This window comes from Oncorhynchus mykiss, chromosome 10, assembly GCF_013265735.2.
Source record: "Oncorhynchus mykiss isolate Arlee chromosome 10, USDA_OmykA_1.1, whole genome shotgun sequence".
Classification (NCBI taxonomy): Eukaryota; Metazoa; Chordata; class Actinopteri; order Salmoniformes; family Salmonidae; genus Oncorhynchus; species Oncorhynchus mykiss.
The window spans coordinates 55,986,825-56,014,372 of record NC_048574.1 but is presented as its reverse complement, the minus strand read 5'-3'; the positions used below and the strand labels follow the sequence as shown (position 1 = coordinate 56,014,372).

General features: G+C 44.9%; 1 protein-coding gene across 2 annotated transcripts in view; it reads left to right on the top strand.

Moving 5' to 3' along the window:
* ctnna2 (catenin (cadherin-associated protein), alpha 2) overlaps positions 1–27,548 on the top strand; it is a 672,433-nt gene that overhangs the window by 632,973 nt on the left and 11,912 nt on the right. For both annotated transcript variants that reach the window (XM_036933400.1, XM_036933401.1), the window contains 3 exons: positions 3,739–3,852; positions 16,512–16,693; positions 20,705–20,810. In XM_036933400.1, coding sequence (XP_036789295.1) covers positions 3,739–3,852; positions 16,512–16,693; positions 20,705–20,810 — 402 coding nt within the window. The remainder of the gene's footprint in view (positions 1–3,738; positions 3,853–16,511; positions 16,694–20,704; positions 20,811–27,548) is intronic.

Genomic DNA, 27,548 nt, shown 5'->3' with positions numbered 1-27,548 from the left:
CCTATAAGATAATATTTTATAGCCAAGATACACCCCTCTCAACTTACATGACGAACCACAGATCTCAGAAACTTCACAAAGGGCCTTTTACTTGAGAGATGAGTATCCTGTTAGCCAGGTAGCATTAGCTATAAATTATCGTTCAGTTTGGTCTCTAAAACAAGATTCTAATCTCGTTCCAGGTACTTCATAGTACCAAAACATTAGCTCACTATCTTTAGGCTTTATTGGCCAAAGACATCGTAAATCTCCTCTGTCAGTGCTACCTCATAGAGGCCCATCCTCAGTGGAACACACACACGCAATATTCGACAGCTTCTATTCTGTCGAATAAACCAACCATTCTAATGCAATACAAAGATTATAAAATAATCTTACAAGCACTATAGCATAATCTTGCAATTTTCCACGACATCTCCCCATCATATGGTTTAACAGATACATTCACATATGAAGACAATGTTCCATTCCGACCTCTCCCCTCTCTGGGCCCCAAGTGACTTTTCCCTAGAGAAAAATGCAACTGGCGACAGTATAGTCCAAAAAGAGACATTCTAATGACAAGTATCTCACATAAGCATATTATGAAAGTAAATAAAACATCTTATTTATCTATGTTACCTAACTCATTCTGATTCTGCTACGACACATGTAATCTAACAATTCCACAACAACTACCTAATAACCACAAATCTAAATAATGGATTAGGAATATGACTGAGTGGCATAAGCAAGATGCAATAGATGGTATAAAATAGAGTATATACATATGAGATGAGTAATGCAAGATATGGAAACCTTATTAAAGTGACTAGTGATCCATTTATTGAAGTGGAAAATGATTTCAAGACTGGTTCTAGGCAGCAACCTCTCTGTGCTAGTGATGGCTGTTTAACTGATGGCCTTGAGACAGAAGCTGTCTCTCGATCCCAGCTTTGATGCATAGGACATAACACTTTAGGGCTGGTTAGAATAGACCAACTCAGTGGCCTTGTGGTTACAGTATCCACCCTGAGATTGGAAGGTTGAGGGTTCAATCCCTGGTTGAGTCATACCAAAAACTCTAAAAATGGTACACGATGCCTCTCTGCTTGGCACTCAGCATTACGGACATGGATTGGGGGTATGACCAAGAGATAGACTAACTTCCTGTCCAAGGGGATGCTACAAAAAAATGGAATTAGGCTGCTACCCTACAGGCTCCTCTGACAAGACTTGTTTACTTGTAACATAATACTGTAAGACTAGTTCCAGGCTAGACTTCTGTATCGATGTTACAACAAAGCCTATTACAAAGTAATTTTGTAGACTCAGCCACACCACACTGTATCCACTATGGTAGGCCTAATAGATGTTGTTTGTCTAGTGTTTTATCTCTTTTCATACCCTCCTCTTCTCCCAATACCACCATGCAAATTTGTGTATTCAACTTTGGACTGCTGGAAGGTTTCCCAGTGCAGTTGCGAGAGAAATCTAATTACGTGGAAATAATTTGATGTTGGTAAATAATGTAAAACAGGGGCTTTGAACTGGCCCGAGACTGACCCACCAGCCTCATAATCTATTTCCAAGTTAAATTACTCTTGGAGGCTTGGAGGACTATCTATGATTTCTCGTCATTGTGTAGCCTAACTTCCGTAATACAATGTGTCGCCTTTCATATGAAACGTCTGAAGAATGTTTTTGTGGTGTGTTTTTTGCTCCCGTGTAAGCTGGTGTACATGGATTTCTTTAGAAAATGATTTCTTTAGAATCTGCTGCCAGGGCCTCGTTGTACCCTACAACAGCAATGGATTATGGGGGCAATTCTCCATGGTGTTCATTTCAGAAGTTGAGTATGGTCGGGTGTGTGTGTAGAGGGTTAATTAAATAGCATTCCACACGCACACAAACGCACACGCGCGCGCACACACACACACACACACACACACACACACACACACACACACACACACACACACACTCAAACACACACTCAAACACACACGTACACACGTCCGCAAACATCTGCTATATGTCCACTCCAGAAAATGGAACGTGCCACGCAATTCAACTAAAACAAGGCTTCAATGTTCACGCTCATTTCCACACACAAAGGGAGCACACATCCATTCTTCGGGGAACAAAGGGGAAATAATTAACCTGCAGGAGATGCAAGCAGTCAAACCCCATCCAGGGTGCGTCCCAAATGGCACCCCATTCCCTTTTATAGTGCACTACTTTTGATCAGGGCTCATAGTGCTCTGGTCAAAAGTCGTGCATTATATAGGGAATGGGCTGCCATCAAATAAAATACAATTGTATTCATCGCATGCTTTGTAAACAACAGGTGTGGACTAACAGTGAAATGCTTGCTCATGGCCTCTTCCCGACAATGTAGAGAAAAATAAAATAGAGAAATAATAGTACAACACGTAAAATAGACACACAATGAGTAACGATCGGTCATAGGAAACGATGGTGAAAGCATGAGGTCCAAAAAGCTCAGATCAGCGCAGAAACACACACTGAATAGCAGAACTGGTCAGGAGCTCGTTGAACAGCCGCTCCAAGCGCCGTCTCCCATGTATATGGAACGCACACACATCGCAGTCTTCTCCTCGTCTTCCTCTATGTACCACGCAAAGAACGGATGTGCGAGATATTGATATTGTCGGATATAGAGTCTGTTATCATGCCTGCCCTTGTGTCGTGTAGAGGCGCACAACTGTAACGTCTTCATGTTTGTGTGGTGGATTTGCGAGAAATTCGGTTTGTTTTCGAGAGAAGCAGGTATTAAACCATCTTTTCGGACGAGTGGCCTCTTCAGCTTGTAGAGGAGGTTGTTATGTCTGGAGACGAGGACTGTATAGATGATGTTTACAGTGTTGCCATGACAGTAGACATGTCGTTGACAAACAGACAGACAGGTGGGCGACTGAGCCACTCATCCCGGCCTTCTCCTCAGCTAACTGCCTCCCGATTGGCCCGGAAGCCCCAGATCCCTGCTCTTCATTGGTCGAACACATTAACCGATTAGTCCCTGAGTCCTGCCAGTCTAGAACATCTGTCTCGTCCTCACCCTGTCTCGTTGTGAGATAGCAGTTGACAACAAGTTGAAGACTGAAGAAGAAAAAAATCGAAATCACAGAATCTCTTGAGGCCATTTACCCTTCCCGCCCTTTTCTCTTTGTGCCGTTTGATCCCACGATTTCAGGCAGCTTTATAATGCTCTTATGGTGCGTGGTGTCTTAAAAACAATGATGCAAGGGACTTGAAATCAGAGTGTATAAAGCATATAAAAAAAGGGGTCTGAATAATTCAACACAAGGAGATCTGACTTGCTGTTAGTTGTGTGACATCTCCTGCCAGCCACCCCTCGCGTGACGGTAAGGCCTATCTGCCCTCAGACTCTGGCTGAGAATAGACTCAACCCAGGACACGGAAGCTGAAGAAGAAGTGTGTGAGTGAGAAGTACAGTAGAGGGAGAGTGGAGATAGAGATGTGTCTGAGGACTGATCTACCAAAAAAATCTGTGTTGTGTGACACTGCAGCTGTTGGTCTAACAGTCATCATGTTTTTATCTCTCTCTCCTACATCTTCTATTTCTCTTATGTCCCACACACCTTTCCCTTCTCTCCCTAATACTTTCTCCTTCTTTCTCTCTCCTACCCCTTTTGCATCCCCCCTCTCTATCCCCTATCTCTTCCCCCCCCTCTCTCTTTTCCCTCTCCATCCCCTCTTCACCTTTCTCTGTAGACACCTGAGGAGCTGGAAGATGACTCAGACTTTGAGCAGGAGGACTACGACGCTCGCAGCAGGACCAGCGTCCAGACGGAGGACGACCAGCTCATCGCCGGACAGAGCGCCAGGGTGAGTGGAACTCTCGAACCAGATCTCGAACCCCACTAGAGCCATACACTAGAACCCCAGTCCAGAACCTGCTCTGGAACATTCCATAGCTCGCTGCATAGGAACATGATTATGGTTGAGTCGGAAATGGGACCCAATATCGCGCACTACTTTTGAGTCAAGAGGTGCCCTGCGTAGGGAATAGGGTGCCATTTCCGATGTGCCCAAGGATACCCCTATTTATCACAAAGGTCTTTCACATTGTCCTTCCCTGCACAGTTCCAGCAACTCTGGTGGATTCGTAACCAGGTCAGCAAGGTAAACCTAGGCTTGGCTCAGTTTAGCTCATGCTCAGTAATGTGAAAAGGGTATTGTTGTAGTGAGTCCTATTGTAAGTCGGCCTTCCCTTTCATTACCCAAAGCCTCTTGTTGCACCACTTCAATTTCTCTCTTGTTCAACATAACATCTTAATATCACAGGATTCCATCATACGGAGAATGAAAAGTACATTGAAATGATCATAGCCTAGTTTGATTGTTTTGAAATTACTAAAGCATGATCCCACTCGGGGGGAGAGACGGGTGTAAAATTGCGAGCGCAAATGAAGCCGTGGCAATTACCGTATCCCCCCTCCGATATTACCGGGAATGCACACTCGACCCGTGCCAAGCCTGGATGGTGCCAGTGATCACATGGGGCTTTGGGCTTTGTGCACATTAGTGTTTTTTTCCATGTATTATTTGTACACAGGGGCCCTGCTTAAAGTACATTAAAGGGTATCAGTGCTTACCACCCCTACAGCAGGGATAGTGGTTGGCTGCTGAGGTTGGATTGTGGAATGCCGGGTGGTAGGAAAAGGTTTGGCCTCATGCCTCCCCTCATCCTGAGAGGCCTGCTGCTGCTAGGAAGCCTTCCTCAAAGTCGGAGGGAGTCCGGGAGACAGAGAAAGAGAGTCTGTGTGAGAGAGAAAGAGTGTGTGTGTGAGAGAGAGAGAGAAAGAGTGTGTGTGAGAGAGAGAAAGAGTGTGAGTGAGAGGGAGAAAGAGTGTGTGTGAGAGAGAGAAAGAGTGTGTGTGAGAGAGAGAAAGAGAGTCTGTGAGAGAGAAAGCATGTGTGTGTGAGAGAGAGAAAGAGTGTGTGTGAGAGAGAGAGAGAAAGAGTGTGTGTGAGAGAGAGAAAGAGTGTGTGTGAGAGAGAGAAAGAGTGTGTGAGAGAGAGAAAGAGTGTGTGTGAGAGAGAGAAAGAGTATGTGAGAGAGAGAGAAAGAGTATGTGAGAGAGAGAGAAAGAGTGAGTGTGAGAGAGAAAGAGTGTGTGTGAGAGAGAGAAAGAGTGTGTGAGAGAGAGAAAGAGTGTGTGAGAGAGAAAGAGTGTGTGTGAGAGAGAGAAAGAGTGTGTGTGAGAGAGAGAAAGAGTGTGTGTGAGAGAGAAAGAGTGTGTGTGTGAGAGAAAGAGTGTATGTGAGAAAGAGAAAGAGTGTGTGTGAGAGAGAAAGAGTGTGTGAGAGAGAGAAAGAGTGCATGTGAGTGAGAGAAAGAGTGTATGTGAGAGAGAGAAAGAGTGTGTGTGAGAGAGAGAGAGAGAGAGAGAGAGAGAGAGAGAGAGAGAGAGAGTTGGCATTATGAATGGGAAATGGATTGGAGAGGGGAAACACTGAAATTAAACCAAAGCCTGTTGGCACCAACCGGCCTCATAAACACACACACCACCACTATATCTCTCTCCAAACTAACCCATCAAAAAGTTAAAAGGAGGTGAAAACAAACAGAGAGAACGGTTATGTCAAACTCCATGATTATAACAACTAACTTTGGCCATAAGGTGCGTACAGCATTGTACTTTTGGGAGCATAAACAGCCGTTGTTCTGGGACACTGGTATGGGGTCTGGCAGGGGCTCCAGTGCCTGTTTCGCCAGGGTGAGAAGTGGGTACAGTTGGGTCTCATCGAATCCCACTGAGTCGTCCCACGGTGTCCCGTGGCTCACACACGCGCACACACACGCGCACCCACACACACACACGACCTCCTGCAGCGAAGGCCATCTGAGCTCAAACGCATCACACACAAGTGCCTACGCAACTCCTGCTGCTGGTTAGTTTGAGGTGCATGCTCCCGAGTCTCATGTTGAAAATGGATGCCACTTGAAATGAATCGGTGCTGTTCATTTAGAAATGTAGACATGCACATGATATATAGACATGCTTGCTATCACACTCACACACACACACACACACACACACGTGCGCACACACGCACACACACACGTGCATTATATTTGCTGATAAACCCAAACACGTAGACTCACATTTTCACATAGAAACTACATACATAAAAGATGCGGTTAGCCTGGACACGGGTGTCCTGCCCACGGGTGTCCTGCCCACGGGTGTCCTGCCCACGGGTGTCCTGCCCACGGGTGTCCTGCCCACGGGTGTCCGGCCCACGGGTGTCCTGCCCACGGGTGTCCTGCCCACGGGTGTCCTGCCCACGGGTGTCCTGCCCCTAACCTGTCATGTCACGGTAAACCCTGTTTACCTTCTCCCGGGTCACGCGAAGTGCACAATGGTACACCACAGCGTGTGTTGTTATTAGACGAGACAAGAGGAAAGGTGATCGGCCATCTTCTGTGTCTTCTCAGTGTGAGCCGACATGGCGAGCATGTCCAGGTTTACACCCACTGTTCCTGTCACGCTGGGCATGTGTAAGGGTATCATGCAGCACACACCGCGCTGACACGAGGTCAGCTACTCCCCACTGGGCAAGAACTGCTTCAATCGACAGTGTTTTCACATCATTTCAACCCCCCCCCCAAAAAAAATACATCTATGTGAAGACGTTGAATCAATGTGGAATTAGATTTGCAAGGCGTTATCAACATAAGGGAATGATGTCATTTTTTCCACCCACTTTGAACTTAAATCCAGTGAAAGGGTGAACTGTTTGCTTGATTTCATGTTGAATTCACGTTAGTTGACAATTCAACCGAATGTACATCCAAACTAGACGTTTAACTGACATCTGTGCCCAGTGGGTCTCTCTTTGCGTCAAACACACACAAACCACACGACACCAGGTTAACCTCCCACTCACTCTTTCTTTCCCTCCCTCTGTCTCTATCTCACATTCTGACACTACGGGTGTGATGCAACGGAAATGTCTGATCAATTTGACTGCACAACAATTATTACACTGCCATTGTGTTGCTTCTCCAGTGTGAACAAGACTTTATTTCTCTTCCTTTTGGTCTCTCTGACCCCCCCCCCCCCATTGTTCCTCGAGTGGCTCTTCCTGGTTGTCACAACACACAGGAGATGGCCCCTCTCTCTCTCTTTTTGTTCTCCACTTACACAGAGACAGAGAGTCACACACATACTCACACAGAGACAGAGAGACACACACATACTCACACAGACAGAGAGACACACACATACTTACACAGAGACAGAGACATACATATACTCACACAGAGACAGAGACACACACATACTCACAGAGACAGAGAGACACACACATACTTACACAGAGACAGAGAGACACACACATACTTACACAGAGACAGAGAGACACACATACTTACACACAGACAGAGACACACACATACTCACACAGAGACAGAGATACACACATACTTACAAAGAGACAGAGACACACACATACTTACACAGAGACAGAGAGACACACACAGAGACAGAGAGACACACACATTCTTACACAGAGACAGAGAGACGCACATACTTACACAGAGACAGAGAGACACACACAGAGACAGAGAGACACACACATACTTACACAGAGACAGAGAGACGCACACATACTCACAGAGAGACAAACACACACATACTCACACAGAGACAGAGAGACACACATACGTACACAGAGACAGAGAGACACACACATACTTACACAGAGACAGAGAGACGCACACATACTCACAGAGACAGAGAGACACACACATACTCACAGAGAGACAAACACACACATACTTACACAGAGACAGAGAGACGCACATACTTACACAGAGACAGAGAGACACACACATACTCACAGAGACAGAGAGAGACACACGTACTTACACAGAGACAGAGAGACACACACATACTTACACAGAGACAGAGAGACACACACATACTTACACAGAGACAGAGAGACACACACATACTCACAGAGACAGAGAGACACACACATACTTACACAGAGACAGAGAGACGCACATACTTACACAGAGACAGAGAGACACACACATACTCACAGAGAGACAAACACACACATACTCACTCAGAGACGGAGAGACACACGCTCACACATAGAGACGCGCACATGAACTCAGCGAAAAAACGTCCCTTTTTCAGGACCCTGTCTTTCAAAGATAATTCGTAAAAATCCAAATAACTTCACAGATCTTCATTGTAAAGGGTTTAAACACTGTTTCCCATGCTTGTTCAATGAACCATGAACGATTAATGAACATGCACCTGTGGAACGGTCGTTAAGACACTAACAGCTTACTGACGGTAGGCAATTAATGTCACAGTTATAAAAACTTAGGACACTAAAGAGGCCTTTCTACAGGCTCTGAAAAACACCAAAAGAAAGATATCCAGGGTCCCTGCTCATCTGCGTGAACGTTCCTTAGGCCTGCTGCAAAGAGGCATGAGGACTGCAGATAGGCCAGGGCAATGCATTGCAATGTCCGTACTGTGAGACGGCTAAGACCAAGCTTCATGGAGACAGGACGGAAAGCTGATCATCCTCGCAGTGGCAGACCATGTGTAACAACACCTGCGGGACAGGTCCAGGATGGCAACAACATCCTATGGGCACAAACCCACCATCGCTGGACCAGACAGGACTGGCAAAAAGTGCTCTTCACTGACAAGTTCCGGTTTTGTCTCACCAGAGGTGATGGTCGGATTCGCGTTTATCGACGAAGGAATGAGCGTTACACCGAGGCCTGTATTCTGGAGCGGGATCGATTTGGAGGTGGAGGACTGGGCTTGTTGTCATTGCAGGCAATCTCAACGTTGTGCGTTACGGGGAATACATCCTCCTCCCTCATGTGGTACCCTTCCTGCAGGCTCATCCTGACATGACCGTCCAGCATGACGATGCCACCAGTCATACTGCTTGTTCTGTGCGTGATTTTCTACAAGACAGGAATGTCAGTGTTCTGCCATGGCAAGCAAAATCCCATTGAGCACATCTGGGACCTGTTGGATCGGAGGGTGAGGGCTAGGGCCATTCCCCCCAGAAATGTCCAGGAACTTGCAAGTGCCTTGGTGGAAGAGTGGGGTAACATCTCACAGCAAGAACTGGCACATCTGGTGCAGTCAATGAGTAGGAGATGCAATTCAGTACTTAATACAGCTGGTGGCCACACCAGATACTGACTGTTACTTTTTTGACCCCCCCCCCCCCCCCCCCCCCCCCCCCCCCTTTTGTTCAGGGACACATTATTACATTCCTGTTAGTCACATGTCTGTGGAACAGTTTATGTCTCAGTTGTTGAATCTTTTTATGTTCATTCAAATATTTACATATGTTAAGTTTGCTGAAAATAAACGCAGTTGACAGTGAGAGGACGTTTCTTTTTTTGCTTACACGCAAACACACACAGAGAGACACGCACACACACACACAAAGCCCCTGATAGGTCAGCCATAAAATTGATCTCGCTAGTGTCTGGGCATTTTATTTCAAATGAAACAAATTAAAGTCATTTCGCGATGCCCCTGCCTGTGAAGAAACCCAGAAAGCGCCGTGTCTAATCCCTGCCGAGCCGTCGAGTGTATTGGCACGTGCTCTATAGGATGGGATTTGCCACTGCGCTAAGCTCCCAAGGCCCGCTCTTGTTGTTATCAGTAAGCAGAGGAAGGGATTTTGGGATAAGTGAATTCTGGAGAGTGGGAGAAGAAGAAAATATTCTCGCCTAGTACCCCCCCACCCCTCCTATTGTGACATCCCAATTGGCCCCTGTGTTTCTTTGTAAATCACCATTGAGAAAGTTTGAGGACTAAGCGAACCTTTTGAGCCGCCATCTTCATGTCATTGACAGTTGGGGTAGACTCCCTTTAATTCAGCGGAGGAATTGGAACCAGACCTGTGAAGTTGTTTGTACACTTTCTACAGTAATGGTAAACACTTAATTGATCGAAGTAAGAGGTGACACAGTTAAGCAACAGTTGACCTATTTAAGTAGACTTCATCACAAACCACATATTAAAGTTGGTTTGTTATGTGTATTGTGGGAACTCCTAAATATGATACCAAAATGCAAATTCCCATAAGGCTTCGCTGTTTGGGGTTGTGACTCTCCAATTAGACTCGATAAAGATGTGTGACAGCTGTACAGCCAGAGCTGGCCATGTTGCCAACCTTTTTTTCTACCTCTGCTTTTTATCTTTGTTGTGTTTGCAGTTGCTAGCTGACCAAGATCCTTTATGTTTCATTTTAGTTGTTTAGTTTTCACTGTGGTTCACTGTCATTGACTGACATGTCCTGTATCAGTATGAGTAAATGGCCTTCCAGATTCAAGCTAGACCAGGTCTGGTCATAGTGCCCCCGGAGAAAGGTGAACTTGGTTGGGAAGAACTTCTTTCAACTGCCTGCTTCCCTCTAAAGGGGGTAGCTCAAAATGTCTGCCTCCAAAAAAGACTCCACACCCCAAAAGGCTTTGCTGCTGTGACCAAGTTGCAAGTGATGTTGCTGATTGATTTATTAGTAGTGTAGCTCTCCATTTGAACATACTAAGTTAAGGTGTGTAACTAAACAGCCAGCAGGAAACTAGAGACGACTGTACAACCATTAAGGTTAATTGTCAGATCCAACAGAAGATCTCTTTGTTTCTTGGGACCTAGGACTAATATCTCTGTTTTGTCCAAGTTTAAAAGTAAAACATGTTCCGCCATCCACTTCCTTATGTCTGAAACACAGGCTTCCAAGGAGGGCAATTTTGGGGCTTCTCCATGTTTCATCGAAATGTACAGCTGTGTAGCATACGCATAGCGGTGAAAGTTAACATTATATTTCCGAATTACATCACCAAGAGGTAAAATCGCTAGCATCGCAGTGCTAGCTGTGACACCAGGGACTCTGGGTTCGCGCCCAGGCTCTGTCGCAGCCGGCCGCGACTGGGAGGTCCATGGGGCAACGCACAATTGGCCGTGGCGTCGTCCGGGTTAGGGAGGGTTTGGCCGGTAGGGATATCCTTGTCTCATCGTGCACTAGCGACTCCTGTGGCGGGCCGGGCGCAGTGCACGCTAACCAGGTCGCCAGGTGCACGGTGTTTCCTCCAACACATTGGTGCGGCTGGCTTCCGGGTTGGATGCGCGCTGTGTTAAGAAGCAGTGCGGCTTGGTTGGGTTGTGTTTCGGAGGACGCATGGCTTTCGACCTTTGTCTCTCCCGAGCCAGTACGGGAGTTGTAGCGATGAGACAAGATAGTAAATACTAACAATTGGATACCACAAATTTGGGGAGAGAAAAAAAGGAAAAAAATATATATATAGTGAATAAAATAGTGATCCTAAAACGTAACCTTGAGGAACACTGAAATGTACAGTTGATTTCTCAGAGGAAAAACCATCCACAGAGGCAAGCTGATATCTTTCCCGACAAATAAGATCTAAACCAGGCCAGAACTTGTCCTTGTAGACCAATTTGGGTTTCCAATCTCTCCAAAAGAATGTGGTGATCGATGGTATCAGTAGCAGCACTGAGGTCTAGCAGTGCGAGGACAGACGCAGAGCCTCGGTCTGACGCCATTAACAGGTAATTTACCACCTTCATGAATGTAGTCTCAGTGCTATGATGGGGTCTAAAAACCAGACTGAAGTGTTTCGTATACATTGTTTGCGCCCTGAGTTCGCTGCGCAACAGCTTTTTCTAAGATATTTGAGAGGGTTGGGAGTATGGTAGTGTTGAAATCTACCATGTATGTCAATGTATTCCTAGCTCCAAAATTAAGATTAAGTATTGCATTCAGATGTATAGAGGAGTGATGAGAAAACTCAATGAATCTTTCACAGTTTATCCAGATCCAATACACCTCGGTGTAAGGGTTTGTGCTTCAACAAACACCTTGACAATACATGTACATTACAATACATTAGATTGGTTGACATGGGAAGGTTTCTATCTCGTCACCACAACCAATAATTCTAGAGCTCACGGTTGAAAACTACTGATGTTTAACATGATGTTTAACAGAGTGATAACCTCTAATATTTTAAAATACGTGGTTCGATCTGGTCAACAACTCAGGTTTCAGAATGTCTTGGTCAGCAACTTCACTGGTGGGGAATAAGCAGCAAAGAGGGATTTCTCTGTCAGCTTGTCCACGGCCGTTTTCAGTGTGGTTTCTGATTTCTGAACAGGAGTGAGGATTTCAACACAGTACATACATTCTGCTGATTCACACAGTGCATACATACACTGTAATATATCAAATATACTGGAGAAATTACACTACCGTTCAAAAGTTTGGGGTCACTTAAAAATGTTCTTGTTTTTGACTATTGTAGCTGGAAACGTCTACATAGGCGTGGAATATCTACATAGGCGTACAGAGGCCCATTATCAGCAACCATCACTCCTGTGTTCCAATGGCACGTTGTGTTAGCTAATCCAAGTGTCTAATTTTAAAAGGCAAATTGATCATTAGAAAACCTCTTTGCAACTATGAAAGCACAGCTGAAAACTGGCCTTCTTTAGTATCTGGAGCATCAGCATTTGTGGGTTTGATTACAGGCTCCAAATGGCTAGAAACAAAGACCTTTCTTCTGAAACTCATCAATCTATTCTTGTTCTGAGAAATGAAGGCTATTCCATGCGAGAAATTGCCGAGAACTGGAGATCTCTGTGTACTACTCCCTTCACAGAACAGCGCAAACTGGTCAAACCAGAATAGAAAGAGAAGTGGGAGGCCCCGGTGTACAACTGAGCAAGAGGACAAGTACATTAGTGTCTCGTTTGAGAAAAAGATGCCTCACAATTCCTCAACTGGCAGCTTCATTAAATAGTACCCGCAAAACAACAGTCTCAACGTCAACAGTGAAGAGGTGACTCTGGGTTGCTGACCTTCTAGGCAGACTTCCTCTGTCCAGTCTCAACGTCAACAGTGAAGAGGTGACTCCGGGTTGCTGGCCTTCTAGGCAGACTTCCTCTGTCCAATGTCTATGTTCTTTTGCCCGTCTTAAAATGTTCTTCTTATTGGCCAGTCTGAGATATGGCTTTTTCTTTGCAACTCTGCCTAGAAGGCCAGCATCCCGGAGTCGCCTCTTCACTGTCGATGTTGAGCCTGGTGTATAGCTAAGAAACCTTTGTTTTTGGTTACAAAACATTTTGCTACGGTGTGCATTAATGAATAGACCCCATGCTCACAATCCACCTGCCTCCGCTCTGCTGGCACCCCGTATAATTAGTGATCCGTGAATAAAAGATGTGGCAGGAAGGGAATTCTAATGTCTGACCCCTGACTGTGGGGGTCCGTGGTGCTGAGCCGAGCCCCCATTTCCCTTTGCAACTGTCTGGGGGAGGGTGGGTGGTGTCGCTCACGGTCAGGATGGGGTCGTCTCTCTCTCGCTGTATGCACTAACCTGTCGCGATTGATTCCACTTGGAGTTTCATACAGGACTTCCTCCCACCTGCCCTCTGTTTGGCTGCTCAGTCTCACATTAAATGCGATATTTAACAGAGCGTGTCTGTATTCAGTGTCTATGAAGAGTGCTACAGGATAAAGCTTCCCCTGAGGATTTTCCCTCTTCACTTGTAATTTTGGTTCCTGTTGGGTTTAATTACAGACTAACACTGTGCCGTGTGTTTAGGTTTTACCTACCGCTGTTCTCACCCACCCATGTTGTTGTTTATGAATAGGATAGGCGGCACGCTGTATCATGTGTGTTTTGGCTCTGAGCAGCTGAAAGAAATCTCGCTACACTCAACACTGTTGGGGTTAGGTTTGTTTATGTGTTTGCATTGCTTTAAACAGTAGAGGAAGAGGCAAAGTGAGAGGGATAACCCGGGCCAAAATCTGTCTAGTCCAGCAGGTGGCGTTTGCATGGAGGTAAATGAGTGTCAAATGTGGTCAACAAAAATGTAATGGCTTATTTGCTACATGAGTTTATTTGATCGAATATACGTTTTTTAATACTTAGGTTGTTATACGAGTGTACTGATATAAGTAGGCAACTTTGAGAAAAAAACACTTTATATCGGAGTTGTGCTGTTAGTGCTATCTGGGATCCGTGGGATGTTACCTTAACCATAACCGGTTACTTTAACCATTTGAAATATCAACTTCAATTGGGTAGGGACGTCCCAAGGATACTTGTTAGCAATAACTGTTGTGGTTGTTCACAGGGGTATCTGCTCTCTCATTGGCTAGAATGGTCCCACCTGATCTTGCACCCTCCCGACTGCCTTCCATTTTGAAATATATTTATTGTAATTGTTAGAGTGACCAATGGAGTATCTGGTCAGTATAATGGAACATCTGTGCTTTACACCAGTGATTCTCAAACCTCTCCTTGGGGACCCCAGCCGTTTCACAATTTTGTTTTAGCCCTGAACAAGCTCATCTAATTAATCTAATTAGTTGACAAGTTGAATCAGGTGTGCTAGCTCTGGAATAGATCAAATACATGGAACGGCTGGGGGTCCCAGAGGAGAGGTTTGAGAACCACTGCTTTAAAATACTACTCAAACGCCAGCCTGAGGCATGTAAACATGGGTACTTGCCCAATTCCTTTCTCCTTGACTCCTTGCCTCGCGTCCTCTCTCCTTGCCTCCTTCTCAAATCCCATTGGAGGAGAGAGAGAGGGTGCGAGGGGAAGGTCCTTGGATCTTCACCGCCAATGCGTTTTCAAGAACCTTGTGAGGAGAGAGAGGACGCAAGGAATCTAGAAAATACTAACTGAGAAAGAGCCCTGGTCCAGCTTGCTCCGAAACAGAAACCAAGCAAGGCTCCGCTGGTGAAATAGTTCCACTTGGGCAGCAATACCAAACATATCTATAAAATATCTGGCTCTGAGACTGTAGAGAGGGAGTGATCAGTAGGGTGACATCTGGTGCTGTGTGATGAGATAGCAGTGTCTGATGACACCTAAAACAGCTTTGTGCCCCTCTCTGCATCTCTCTCACGCTTTCTCTCCTTCCGTCCTGAGCTACTTTATGAGAGGAAGACGAGTCATTTGTGGTTGTTATTCTCTTCCTCACACCTCCATGGAGAGAGGGGTGAAAGGTGATACCCGCTCACACTGAGCTCATCCTGCCGGTCACCCCCACACACCAGCTTTGCTGTGAAAGGAATGTGGGAGGGACGTAGACAGACAGACGGACGGAGGAGAGAGAGGAGAGGAGAGAAAATGAAGCAGAGTGGGGAAGTTATTTCTTAATGAGACCAGTCATGCTTATCAAGACATTCTACGTGGTCTAGGAAGAGTTTGAAGGCTGTGCCTGGAAACCTGTCATCAAAAACTTGCTTTCAAGGTTTCTACCTCACATCTCCTCCATTGAGCTTGGAGAGGGAGGCGAGGAATCGAGGAAACAAGACAGAGTTGGAAATCATTAAGCATAGAGTTTACACTGTTAAAAGTGAAATCTAAGCAAACCTAAATATCTTATGAGTGATAACTCACTTACATTTTTCTTTTTTTCTTACCATGCTAAATTTTCTAACGTCAGTGGCTTCATACATGTAATTTACTAAATTTCAAGATTTTTTCAAGATATTTGACCTTAATAAGACCATTGTCAGCTAAAAGTCAATGTAAGCTAAAATATCAAAATATCTTGAAATATGATACATTACTTGTATTAAGCCTTTTTAAGGTTAAAATAAGAAGAACAAATCTGCCAATGATGTTAGATAATTTAGCTTGGTAAGAACAAGTACACATTTTAAGTGAATTATCACTCAATATGTACATATTTAGGCTTGCTTTGATTTCACTTTTTTTGCAGTGTTTGGAGGGTAAGGTTAAAAACAATATCATCCATGCAATGGATACTTCATCTTTCCTTCTCAAATCAATAGTACAAAACTAATAATGCCCGACTTACTTTTCTCCCCTGCACTCACCTCAGAACGTTGAACAAATACATTATTCATTGACTGGCATGAGAAGTAAAGTAATTAGACATTTATCTCCCAAATAATATCGGAGCCTCTACTGCACTTGGTGACCTTGCCTAGAGATTTATGCCATCTCAGCCCTGCCTCGAATGGCTATGGCAAGAGAAGCACAGAGTGTTCTCACGGCAAAACGAGCCGAGGAATGGATTCTTCTCTTCACAAGTATAAGATGTCAAGGGGTTTTAGGAGCGCTGGTTGATTAATCGTCAAGTTTATAACTTTATTCGGAAACCTTTCGGAAGGGCAAAGTCAAACTCTTAACGCAATATCTATTCTCGTTGAGTATACTAAGGACTATAGGCTCCTCAAGGTGGCAGCCAGCTAAATATTTGAAGAGCAATTGATGCTTAATCTTTGGTATTTCTTGTGTCATAGTAAGTCTTTTCACTGCCAGTGTTTAATTGTTTGATTATTCCTTCTCTCTCTCCACTCCTTCTCTTCCTCCTCAATCTATTCTTCCCCCCTTTCTCCCACTTCCTCTTCTCCCTATGTATTTCACTACTCACCTTCCTCTACTTCCCCCTACATCTTCCTCGTCCTGCCCCTCTCAGGCCATCATGGCCCAGCTGCCTCAGGAGGAGAAGGCGAAGATCGCCGAGCAGGTGGAGAGCTTCCGGCAGGAGAAGTGCAAGCTGGACGCCGAAGTGGCCAAGTGGGACGACAATGGCAATGACATCATCGTCCTTGCCAAGCAGATGTGCATGATCATGATGGAGATGACAGACTTCACCAGGTACAGTCACAATGTGGCTAAAGAGAACCTAGTTGAAGTGACTGGTAGTACTTATGAATGTCAATGTAATAATTACAATGATATAGATTTACTAGAACGGGTGTCACCATTCAAGTCAACAGGTTTGTTATGTTGCGGACCGCTGGCTATTTGGAAATGATGCATAACAATACCATGTCAGCTATATTTGAGTCTACCCATTAGTTTACCAGTAAAATTGCCATGGACAGAGGCTCTGTATTACCCATTCTAGTAATTATATTTCTATGGTAGATCAATTCCCTAAAACCAATAGCACACTTCAACAGGGCACATCTTTGTGGAATATTTAGACATTCGAAATGTAGTGAAAGAAACATGTAACAAACAACTGAAGTTTTGCGGGAACTGGAATACGCTGTCGATCCAGAGCATCCCAAACATGTTAATTTGGTGAAATGTCTGGTAAGTATGCATGCCATGGAAAAACTGGGACATTTTCAGCTTTCAGGAATTGTGTACAGATCCCTGCAAAATGGGGCCATACATGATCATGTTGAAACATGAGGTGATGGTGGCGGATGAATGGCACGACAATGGGCCTCAGGATCTCTTCATGGTATCTCTGTGCATTAAAATTGTTATTGTTGTCTGTAGCTTATACCTGCCCATACCATAAACCTCCGCCACCATGGGGCACTCTGTTCACAACGTTGACACCCACACGACGCCATACATGTGGTCTGCAATTGGGAGGCCGGTTGAATGTACTGCCAAATTCTCTAAAACAACATTTCTCTAAAACAACATTGGACTCAGCTTATGGTAGAGAAATTAACATTCAATTCTCTGGCAACAGCTCTGGTGGACATTCTTGCAGTCAGCATGCCAATTGCATGCTCTCTCAAAACTTGAGACATCTGTGGCATTGTGTTGTGTGTCAAAACTGAACATTTAGTGTGGCCTTTTAGTGTCCCCCCAGCACAAGGTGCACCTGTGTAATGATCATGCTGTTTAATCAGCTTCTTGGTTTGCCACACCTGTCAGGTGGATGGATTATCTTGGCAAATGAGAAATGCTCACTAACAGGGATGTAAACAAATGTGTGCACAACATTTTAGAGAAATAAGCTGTTTGTGCGTACAGAACGTTTTATTTCAGCTCAAGGAACACGGGACCAGCACTTTTCATGTTGCATTATTTATTTTTGATCAGAGTAGTATTTTATATGCTCCTTACCTTGGAAAAGCTGTTGTTTATCCCTATCCCTGGATACATCAAAAGGCTTGTTCAAGTTCCCCCTTTTGAATGGAACAATCCCCTTTGTTGTGCTAATGGCTTGCCATGTTCTGTTGTTCTCAGTTCCTAGCCATGCTAATGCTTCCTTTGTGCATCCATTTGAATTTAAGTATTACTAGTTATGGGTGTGACTAGTATCGGTATGGGTAGGATCAGCAACCACACACAGGCAACTCACTTCGCTACACTAGGCTGTCCGGGCTTTTCGTCACAGCCCAACACTAAAGCAAATCAAATCAAACCCACCTGATTCAACAAATCAGCAAATAGGGAAGCCCTTGATTGGATGAATCAGGTGCTTTTGTGGCTAGGCTGGAATACATCGAAATCCAGGTCCTGCTTATTGGTCAGGATAACGGGTGTGAGCTGGGATTAGGCTGTGTAGACCAGCAGCAGCTATCTACCTTTACACATTGTTATTTAGTAGACTAACAGAGGTCCAACAGTCTTGTATTCCAATTGAGTCAGATTGAATATCATGTAGCCAAACCAGGATGAGTGTGATCCTGTGTAGTGTTTACAGTGTGGGATGTTGATGTTCTCTGGAAGGCAACAGCTTTTCTCCGAGCCCCCACCATCTGTATATCATGTCATAGCTAGCCCTGTGCTGAACCCAATGTTCCTATTCCAAGGCATGGCACTATGATTCAGTGGACAGAATATGCTAGCTGTACAGAGCTCAACAAGGGGAAGATGTTATGTGTTCTTCCCAAATGGCACTCTATTCCCCATATAGTGCACTACGTTTGACCAAACCGCTATGGGGAATAGGGTGCCATTTGGGATGCATCCATGCAGTTTGATAATGACGAACAATCATGGATGTGGTGTGTTGGCGATGATTACACTGCTTTAGTCAAGTGACCCTTGTGGTGACATTTGTGGAATTGGCAAATATAATGTCGTCATGCAAATCTGATAACCAAATGGCAACCTATGCCCTATGTAGTGGACTACTTTTGACCAGATCTCCATGGGTCCTTCTCCAACGTAGTGCACTACGTAAGGAATTGGGTGCCGTTTGAGACTCAGCCAATGACACATCATGCATGGATTCACAAATGCCCAATTACCGTGATGTCAGCCAATATAAGTGACTACTGCTGTAAAATCAGTTTGTTTTTTTCAGTCAGTGGGGGTGCCTGACATCCTACAACTAGGAAACTACATGAGCCAGGCTACACCAGTAGAGAAGTGATACCATACTTTGGTTAAACCGTAGGCTAAGGGCTCTATTCAGTCTGATCCGCTTCAGCCGACATCCGAATAGCGGTTGTGTTGACGTGCCGGAGGTGGAACTGCGTTAGAGCTGTCGAATCCACAAGTTGCTCCCGTCGAATCCACAAGTTGCTCCCGTTGAATCCACAAGTTGCTCCCGTCGAATCCACAAGTTGCTCCCGTCGAATCCACAAGTTGCTCCCGTCGAATCCACAAGTTGCTCCCGTCGAATCCACAAGTGGCTCCCGTCGAATCCACAAGTTACTCCCGTCGAATCCACAAGTTGCTCCCGTCGAATCCACAAGTTGCTCCCGTCGAATCCACAAGTGGCTCCCGTCGAATTCACAAGTTGCTCCCGTCGAATCCACAAGTTGCTCCCGTCGAATCCACAAGTTGCTCCCGTCGAATCCACAAGTGGCTCCCGTCGAATCCACAAGTGGCTCCCGTCGAATCCACAAGTTGCTCCCGTCGAATCCACAAGTTGCTCCCGTCGAATCCACAAGTTGCTCCCGTCGAATCCACAAGTGGCTCCCGTCGAATCCACTAGTGGCTCCCGTCGAATCCACAAGTGGCTCCCGTCGAATCCACTAGTGGCTCCCGTCGAATCCACAAGTTGCTCCCGTCGAATCCAGAAGTGGCTCCCGGCATTATTACAAAGCTGACATTGCCGTTGGCTGCACAAAGTCGCAACAACAGAAATCCCGTCCAGTCTTGTGTAAGTTTGAACGCTGGAATGTGAGATGTAATCTACTCCTCCATTAAGGATAGAAGCCATTATTTTCCTTGAATGATTTTTCAATTTGAGCGTAATTATTTCGATATACATTAGCCTGCACTTTCTGGTTCTGAACTTCTAACGCGAGTGGGGCGGTTGTGGCTTCTTGACAATGATCGCAAGAGCAGCTGCTCACCAATTTGACGGCTCCAACGCAGTTCCACCTCAGACACCGCCAAAACATCAGCTGTGTGGGCGTCTGCTATCACCGGTTAACGCCCGATCTGATAGAACTTAGGCCTAGATCCAATCTAACCTGTTACCAGATCTATTATAGCCCTGCCAACTCCATTGCCGTTATTGTCTAACCTGTTACCAGATCTATTGTGGCCTTGCCAACTCCATTGCTGTTATTGTCAAGACAATTCCATAAGGAGTTGGCAAGAGAGCAGAAACAGACTGGCACCAATACTGATGAGCTTTGAGAAAGACCTATGTTGACAGCTTTCAGCTACTAATGACAGAGCCCCATGATTTGAGAATACATTTCGAGTTGCAGCCCACGTTTGGTTTTTTTGGGGGGCATTGTGATCTTTTTTTCAGTTTTAGGAAGATTACTACTGGAGTTTGTATCTTATGCATTATTTATTAGTGGCAAAGTGTCTAGTGAATATAAAATGGAGCTTTTAATCTGTTAATATCAAGTATTTCAGATAGTGTTTGCTGTCTGCAGTTAGATTTTTTTTTTAAACGTTGAACTTTAAACATAATAAGTCCTGTTTCCCTGTGTTCCACACCAGAGGCAAAGGGCCCCTGAAGAACTCCTCTGATGTCATCAACGCCGCCAAGAAGATTGCAGAGGCAGGCTCCAGGATGGACAAACTGGCCCGCGCTGTCGCCGACCAGGTAACACTTACCGCAGTTGTGTATGTGTATCTGTGTTCAGGATAGATCCCCTTACAGGATTTTGAAATTCAACAGAGGACAGCATTTTTTGGGGGGGCAATTGTTTGTTAAAATCCCGATTGGCGCAGCGGTCATCTGCATCGCAGTGCTTAAGGTGTCACTACAGACCCGGGTTCAATCCCAGGCTGTATCACAGCTGACCGTGACTTGGAGAACCATGAGGTGGCGCACAACTGGCCCAGCGTCGTCCGTGTTAGGAGAGGGCTCGGCAGGCCGAGATGTCCTTGTCCCATCGCGCTCTAGCAACTCCTGTGGAGGGCCGGGGCGCATACATGCAGATGTACAGTGTTTCCTCCGACACATTGGTGTGGCTGGCTTCCGGGTCAAAAGTAGTGCACTACGTAGGGAATACGGTGCCATTTGGGACACAACCTTAGTGGGTTTGTTTGTGGGCAGCAATGGATCTGGGCATAGTGGGCTGTCTTGGCGCGGTGCTGTCCGTCCCAATGGGACTTCCTTGTACTGTGAGAGGAGCAGGGAGCTAGGGGCTTTGTCTGTGTCTTTAATCTAATTAGCGGCGCTGAGGTGTTGCATCCATTCATTATCAGATGAGTACCCTCTCCAAAACGCGCTGACAGTCTATTTTCAATATCGAATCAATCAAAGCGGCTGCTCCTCCTGGCTGGGGAAGATAAAGGGAGAACGGGGTAGAGAGGTGTGTGTGTGTGTGTCTATCTGGGTTTGTTAGTACTTAATAGTAGCACTTCAGGTAATACATGATCTGCCTCTTCATTTTCATCCGTCCTGAATAAGCTGTGAGAATTAGCCTCATGTAGCCTCATGCACAAAGACTTGTTGATTCATTAGGACTCCGTGTTCTTCTTCCTGGTGTTGTCAGAACTACTGTGTGTAATACTCAGGGAGAGCTGCGCTATTACAATCAGTCTGATGACATTCAAATGAAGAGGACGTTAGTGCAGCAGTGGTGGCTGGTGGCACTTTAAATCAGAGGATGACTCAGAGTAATGGCTGCGATAGAATACATGGAATAGTATTAAACACATGGTTTCCTTGTGTTTGACACCATTTCATTCACTCACCAGTATCCTATGTACTGCAGACGGTTCAACAACACAATGTGTGCTTGTTGGCCCGAGTCTTGGGGTGTGTGTGTGTGTGTGTGTGCGTGTGTGTGTGCGTGTGTGTGTGTCATATTTGAAGAAACACACAGAGCTGCTGGCTAGTGTGTTGTTGAACCGTGGCCCCCGACCGTTCACTCTGCAAGCAGGGCTGGGTTGGAGTCAGGCGGTGAATATCTGTCATATAGCAAATCACTGACAGCCTACCCTCGGACTGAATCAACAAACGCTGAAACTGAGCAGGTGGCTTGCCATTTTTAATTTCGCCTTTAAACGATTCTTTGACTGGTGTTTGCTGAATATTCACAGCCTTCTGTTGCCCTCCTCTCATGCTAGATGATGAGTGTGCGTGTGAAATGGCACCCTATTCCTTATATGCAGTAGTGCACTACTTTGACCAGAGCTTTATGGGAACCCATTAGGCTCTGGTCAAAAGTAGTGCACTATATAAGGAATAGGGTGCCATTTTGGATGAACCCTCATTCTGCAATGTTATGCTGTTCAGCAAGAGGGGTCTGATTTTCTCCCAATTTAAACAGGGATTTGTTTTAAGAGTATTTCTGTGTGGAGCATTGTGAAACACGCATCATCCAGGTACAACATACCGTAAATGTGTGTTAACATATTCAAACATTTAAGAGTTTGCTTTTATCGGCAAACAGAAGGATTATTTGATCTTGAGTTTCTCTGGCAAGCCACTGTGTTTTTCAGATCTAGTCTAATTCCAAACTGCCTTTCATAATATAACCTACGACAAATAACCTACGACAAATAATACTTTTTATGCCTTGTTTTTCAAGAGGACAAGTATTTTGCATTCACACATTGCTGTACCATTAACCTGTGGCTGACGGAGGCAGTCAGGCGTGACAGGGTGATTGAAGTGCGCGCCTGTGTGTGTGTGTGTGTGTGTGTGTGTGTGTGTGTGTGTGTGTGAGAGAGATTGAAGCTTTGCGGTGCCACAGTAGGACAGGTCTCTCAAGTAGCAACCCTTATTGACGCGCTCCACGTCAAACCCTATTGAAGAGCATGGGAAGAGCAGTCTGTCAGTCTGACTGTTCTGCGAGATGGATGGGAGATTGAGGGGGAGGTGTGTGTGTGTGTGAGAGAGAGAGAGATAGTCGGCGGGAGGGGGAGTCTTAAAGGGAAATGTCATTGCGGTTCTATTGCACCGTGTATGTCCATTAATATGTTATTAACATCTCATATGTGTCACAAACGTGACTAGCTTGACTTGTGGTGGTATTGACAATGCTCCGGTATTGTCCGAATCTATCACCAGATTGTACTGTACTGGACAACACGTGTAAAACGAGACCTGACGTTGCTAGCTAGCTACCGACAGCAAAACAACTTACTCGTTTGTCATCCACCATCCTGAGTCCTGGTCTGCCGCTGCTTGCTGGTCTCGCACTTATTTTTCTCACTGTCTCAATGCGTATCCCGGTGCCAATAAATAGGACTGTATGGTCCCTATGTCAAAGAACATCAGCAAATGTTTCGTAATCCAGCTCTTCTTGGAAAGGGGAATCAGAAAGCAGCCATTGTGGCAAAAATAACCTGTAAACTAGTACAGTACCTCACCCATTTTTAGAAAGCCTGCCTTCAAGGGTGGGAACAAGGAAGTATGGCCCCCCAGATAGGAACACCGTTGAGACTAGTCCAACGGCTCTATTGAACAAGGACAACTATATCTACTCGCTGCCAGCGTGATCGGTGAAACACAAAGGCCAGAATAATTGCTACAAAACATGACTCATTCATTTTTTGATCATACAGCAGGCTCAATCAACCAATGACACCATTGGTTACTGTATAATTATGTCTGAAACACCTGTCATCACTCATGATTCTGTAAGTAGACTGGAATTACAGTAGTGTCTAGTGCTGAAATGTCCCTTTAAATATTCTGCTGAGAGAAGCACGTGACATGGAATTACCTCAAGGCAGCTCGCACCATTTCACCACAGAGTAAAGAATAGGAGGATGGAGGGGTGCCTCTTTCTCCTCGTTTCTCTCTATTCTCCTTTTGCTGTCATTTCTTTCCCTCTAATCTTCATCTGCTTATTTCTCTCTCTCTCTTTACTCTTCTGTGTCTTTCATCCACCCCCTCTCTCTTGTTCTCTCTCTTTCTTCCTCCGCTGGGGGTTTTCTTAAAACATGAAGCCCACGGCGTACCAGCAGCTCAGGCCTATGCGTAGTCCAGGGAAACTTGCCAAATGTTCTACCTGCTGGGAACCCGCTGTGCTACTGCCTACCATAGAGATGGGAGGACAATGTACAGTCGTGGCCAAAAGTTTTGAGAATGACACAAATATTAATTCTCACAAAGTCTGCTGCCTCAGTTTATATGATGGCAATTTGCATATACTCCATAATTTTATGAAGAGTGATCAGATGAATTGCAATTAATTGCAAAGTCCCTCTTTGCCATGCAAATGAACTGAATCCCCCCCAAAACATTTCCACTGCATTTCAGCCCTGCCACAAAAGGACCTGCTGACATCATGTCAGTAATACTCTCGCTAACACAGGTGTGAGTGTTGACGAGGACAAGGCTGGAGATCACTCTGTCATGCGGATTGAGTTCAAATAACTGACTGGAAGTAAAAGGAGGGTGGTGGTTAGAATCATTGTTCTTCCTCTGTGAAACATGGTTTCCTGCACGGAAACGTGCCGTCATCATTGCTTTGCACAAAAAGGGCTTCACAGGCAACGATATTGCTGCCAGTAAGATTGCACCTAAATCAACCATTTATGGGATGATCAAGAAGAGGAGAGCGGTTCAATTGTTGTTAAGAAGGCTTCAGAGAGCCCAAGAAAGTCCAGCAAGCGCCAGGACCGTCTCCTAAAGTAGATTCAGCTGCGGGATCGGGGCACCACCAGTACAAAGCTTGCTCAGAAATGGCAGCAGGCAAGTGTGAGTGCAATCTGCACGCACAGTGAGGCGAAGACTTTTGGAGGATGGTCTGGTGTCAAGAATGGCAGCAAAGAAGCCACTTCTCTCCAGGAAAAACATCAGGGACAGACTGATATTCTGCAAAAGGTACAGGGATTGGACTGCTGAGGACTGGGGTAAAGTCATTTTCTCTGATGAATCCCCTTTCCGATTGTTTGGGGCATCCGGAAAAAAGCTTGTCCGGAGAAGACAAGGTGAGCGCTTACCATCAGTCCTGTGTCATGCCAACAGTAATGCATCCTGAGACCATTCATGTGTGACGTTGCTTCTCAGCCAAGGGGGCTCACTCACAATACTTAAGAACACAGCCATGAATAAAGAATGGTACCAACACATCCTCCGAGAGCAACTTCTCCCAACCATCCTGGAACAGTTTGGTAACGAACAATACCTTTTCCAGCATGATGGAGCACCTTGCCATAAGGCAAAAGTGATAACTAGGAACAAAACCTAGATATTTTGGGTCCATGGCCAGGAAACTCCCCAGACCTTAAACCCATTGAGAACTTGTGGTCAATCCTGAAGAGGCGGGTGGACAAACAAAAACCCACTAATTCTGACAAACTCTAAGTATTGATTATGCAAGAATGGGCTGCCATCAGTCTGGATGTGGTCCAGAAGTTAATTGACAGCATGCCGGGGTGGATTGCAGAGGTCTTGAAAAAGAAGGGTCAACACTGCAAATATTGACTCTTTGCATCAACTTCATGTAATTGTCAATAAAAGCCTTTCACACTTATGAAATGCTTGCAATTATACTTCAGTAGTCCATAGTAACATCTGACAAAAATATCTTAAGATACTGAGGCAGCAAACTTTGTGAAAATTTCTAGTTTTGTAATTCTCAAAGTTTTTGGTCACGACTGTATGTATCCAAAATTGAACCCTAATCCCTATTTAGTGCATTTCTTTCGACTAGGGCCCATAGGGTTATGGGTCAAAAGCAGTGAACTATACAGCGAATAGGGTGCCATTTAGGATGCAGACTTGGTCAGGTGGGGTTGAAGAGAACTCAAGGCATAGTCATTTACTAGGACCCCCTGCCAAGACTCCTTAAAAGGCCATTATCAGGAGACCACGGAATCACAGAGAGAGTGCACTATGTAGAGAATAGGGAAGCATTAGGGGGTGCAGATTAGGAGCATACTGACATTGATTATAATATGTATGTAAAACGTCATTATTCATATTTGTGTTGCCGCTCTATCCATGTACAGTTGAAGTCGGAAGTTTACATACATCTTAGCCAAATACATTTAAACTCAGTTTTTCACAATTCCTGACATTTAATCCTAGTAAAATGCCCTGTCTTAGGTCAGTTAGGATCACCACTTTGTTTTAAGAATGTGAAATGTCAGAATAATAGTAGAGAGAATGATTTATTTCAGCTTTAATTTCTTTCATCACATTCCCAGTGGGTCAGAAGTTTACATGCACTCAATTAGTATTTGGTAGCATTGCCTTTAAATTGTTTAACTTGGGTCAAATGTTTTGGGTTGCCTTCCACAAGCGTCGCACAATAAGTTGGGTGAATTTTGGCCGATTCCTCCTGACAGAGCTGGTGTAACTGAGTCAGGCTTGTAAAGGCCTCCTTGCTTCTATGGCATTTAGGTCAGGCTTTGTGATGGCCACTCCAATACCTTTATTTTGTTGTCCTTAAGCTGTTTTGCTACAACTAGTATGCTTGGGGTCATTGTCCATTTGGAAGACCCATTTGCGAGCAAGCTTTAACTTCCTGACTGATGTCTTGAGATGTTGCTTCAATATATCCACATTATTTTCTTTCATCATGATGCCATCTATTTTGTGAAGTGCATCAGTCACTCCTGTTGCAAAGCACCCCCACAACATGATGCTGCCACCCCCGTGCTTCACGTTTGGGATGGTGTTCTTCGGCTTGCAAGCCTCCCCCTTTTTCCTCCAAACGTAACGATGGTCATTATGGCCAAACAGTTTGATTTTTGTTTCATCAGATCAGAGAACATTTCTCCAAAAAGTTTGATCTTTGTCCCCATGTGCAGTTTCAAACCGGAGTCTGGCTTTTTTATGGCAGTTTTGGAGTAGTGGCTTCTTCCTTGCTGGTTATGTCGATATAGGACTCGTTTTACTGTGGATATAGATAATGTTGTACCTGTTTCCTCCAGCATCTTCACAAGGTCCTTTGCTGTTGTTCTGGGATTGATTTGTACTTTTCGCACCAAAGTACGTTCATCTCTAGGAGACAGAACGCATCTCCTTCCTGAGTGGTATGACGGCTGCATGGTCCCATGGTGTTGATACTTGCGTACTATTGTTTGTACAGATTAACGTGGTACCTTCAGGCATTTGGAAATTGCTCCCAAGGATGAACCAGACTTGTGGAGGTCTACCTTATTTCTTTTGATTTCCCATGATGTCAAGCAAAGAGTTTGAAGGTAGGCCTTGAAATACATCCACAGATAAACATCCAATTGACTCAAATGATGTCAATTAGCCTATCAGAAGCTTCTAAAGCCATGACATAATTTTCTGTAATTTTCCAAGCTGTTTAAAGGCACAGTCAACTTAGTGTATGTAGACGTCTGACCCACTGGAATTGTGCTACAGTGAATTATAAGTGAAATAATCTGTCTGTTAACAATTGTTGGAAAAATTAATTGT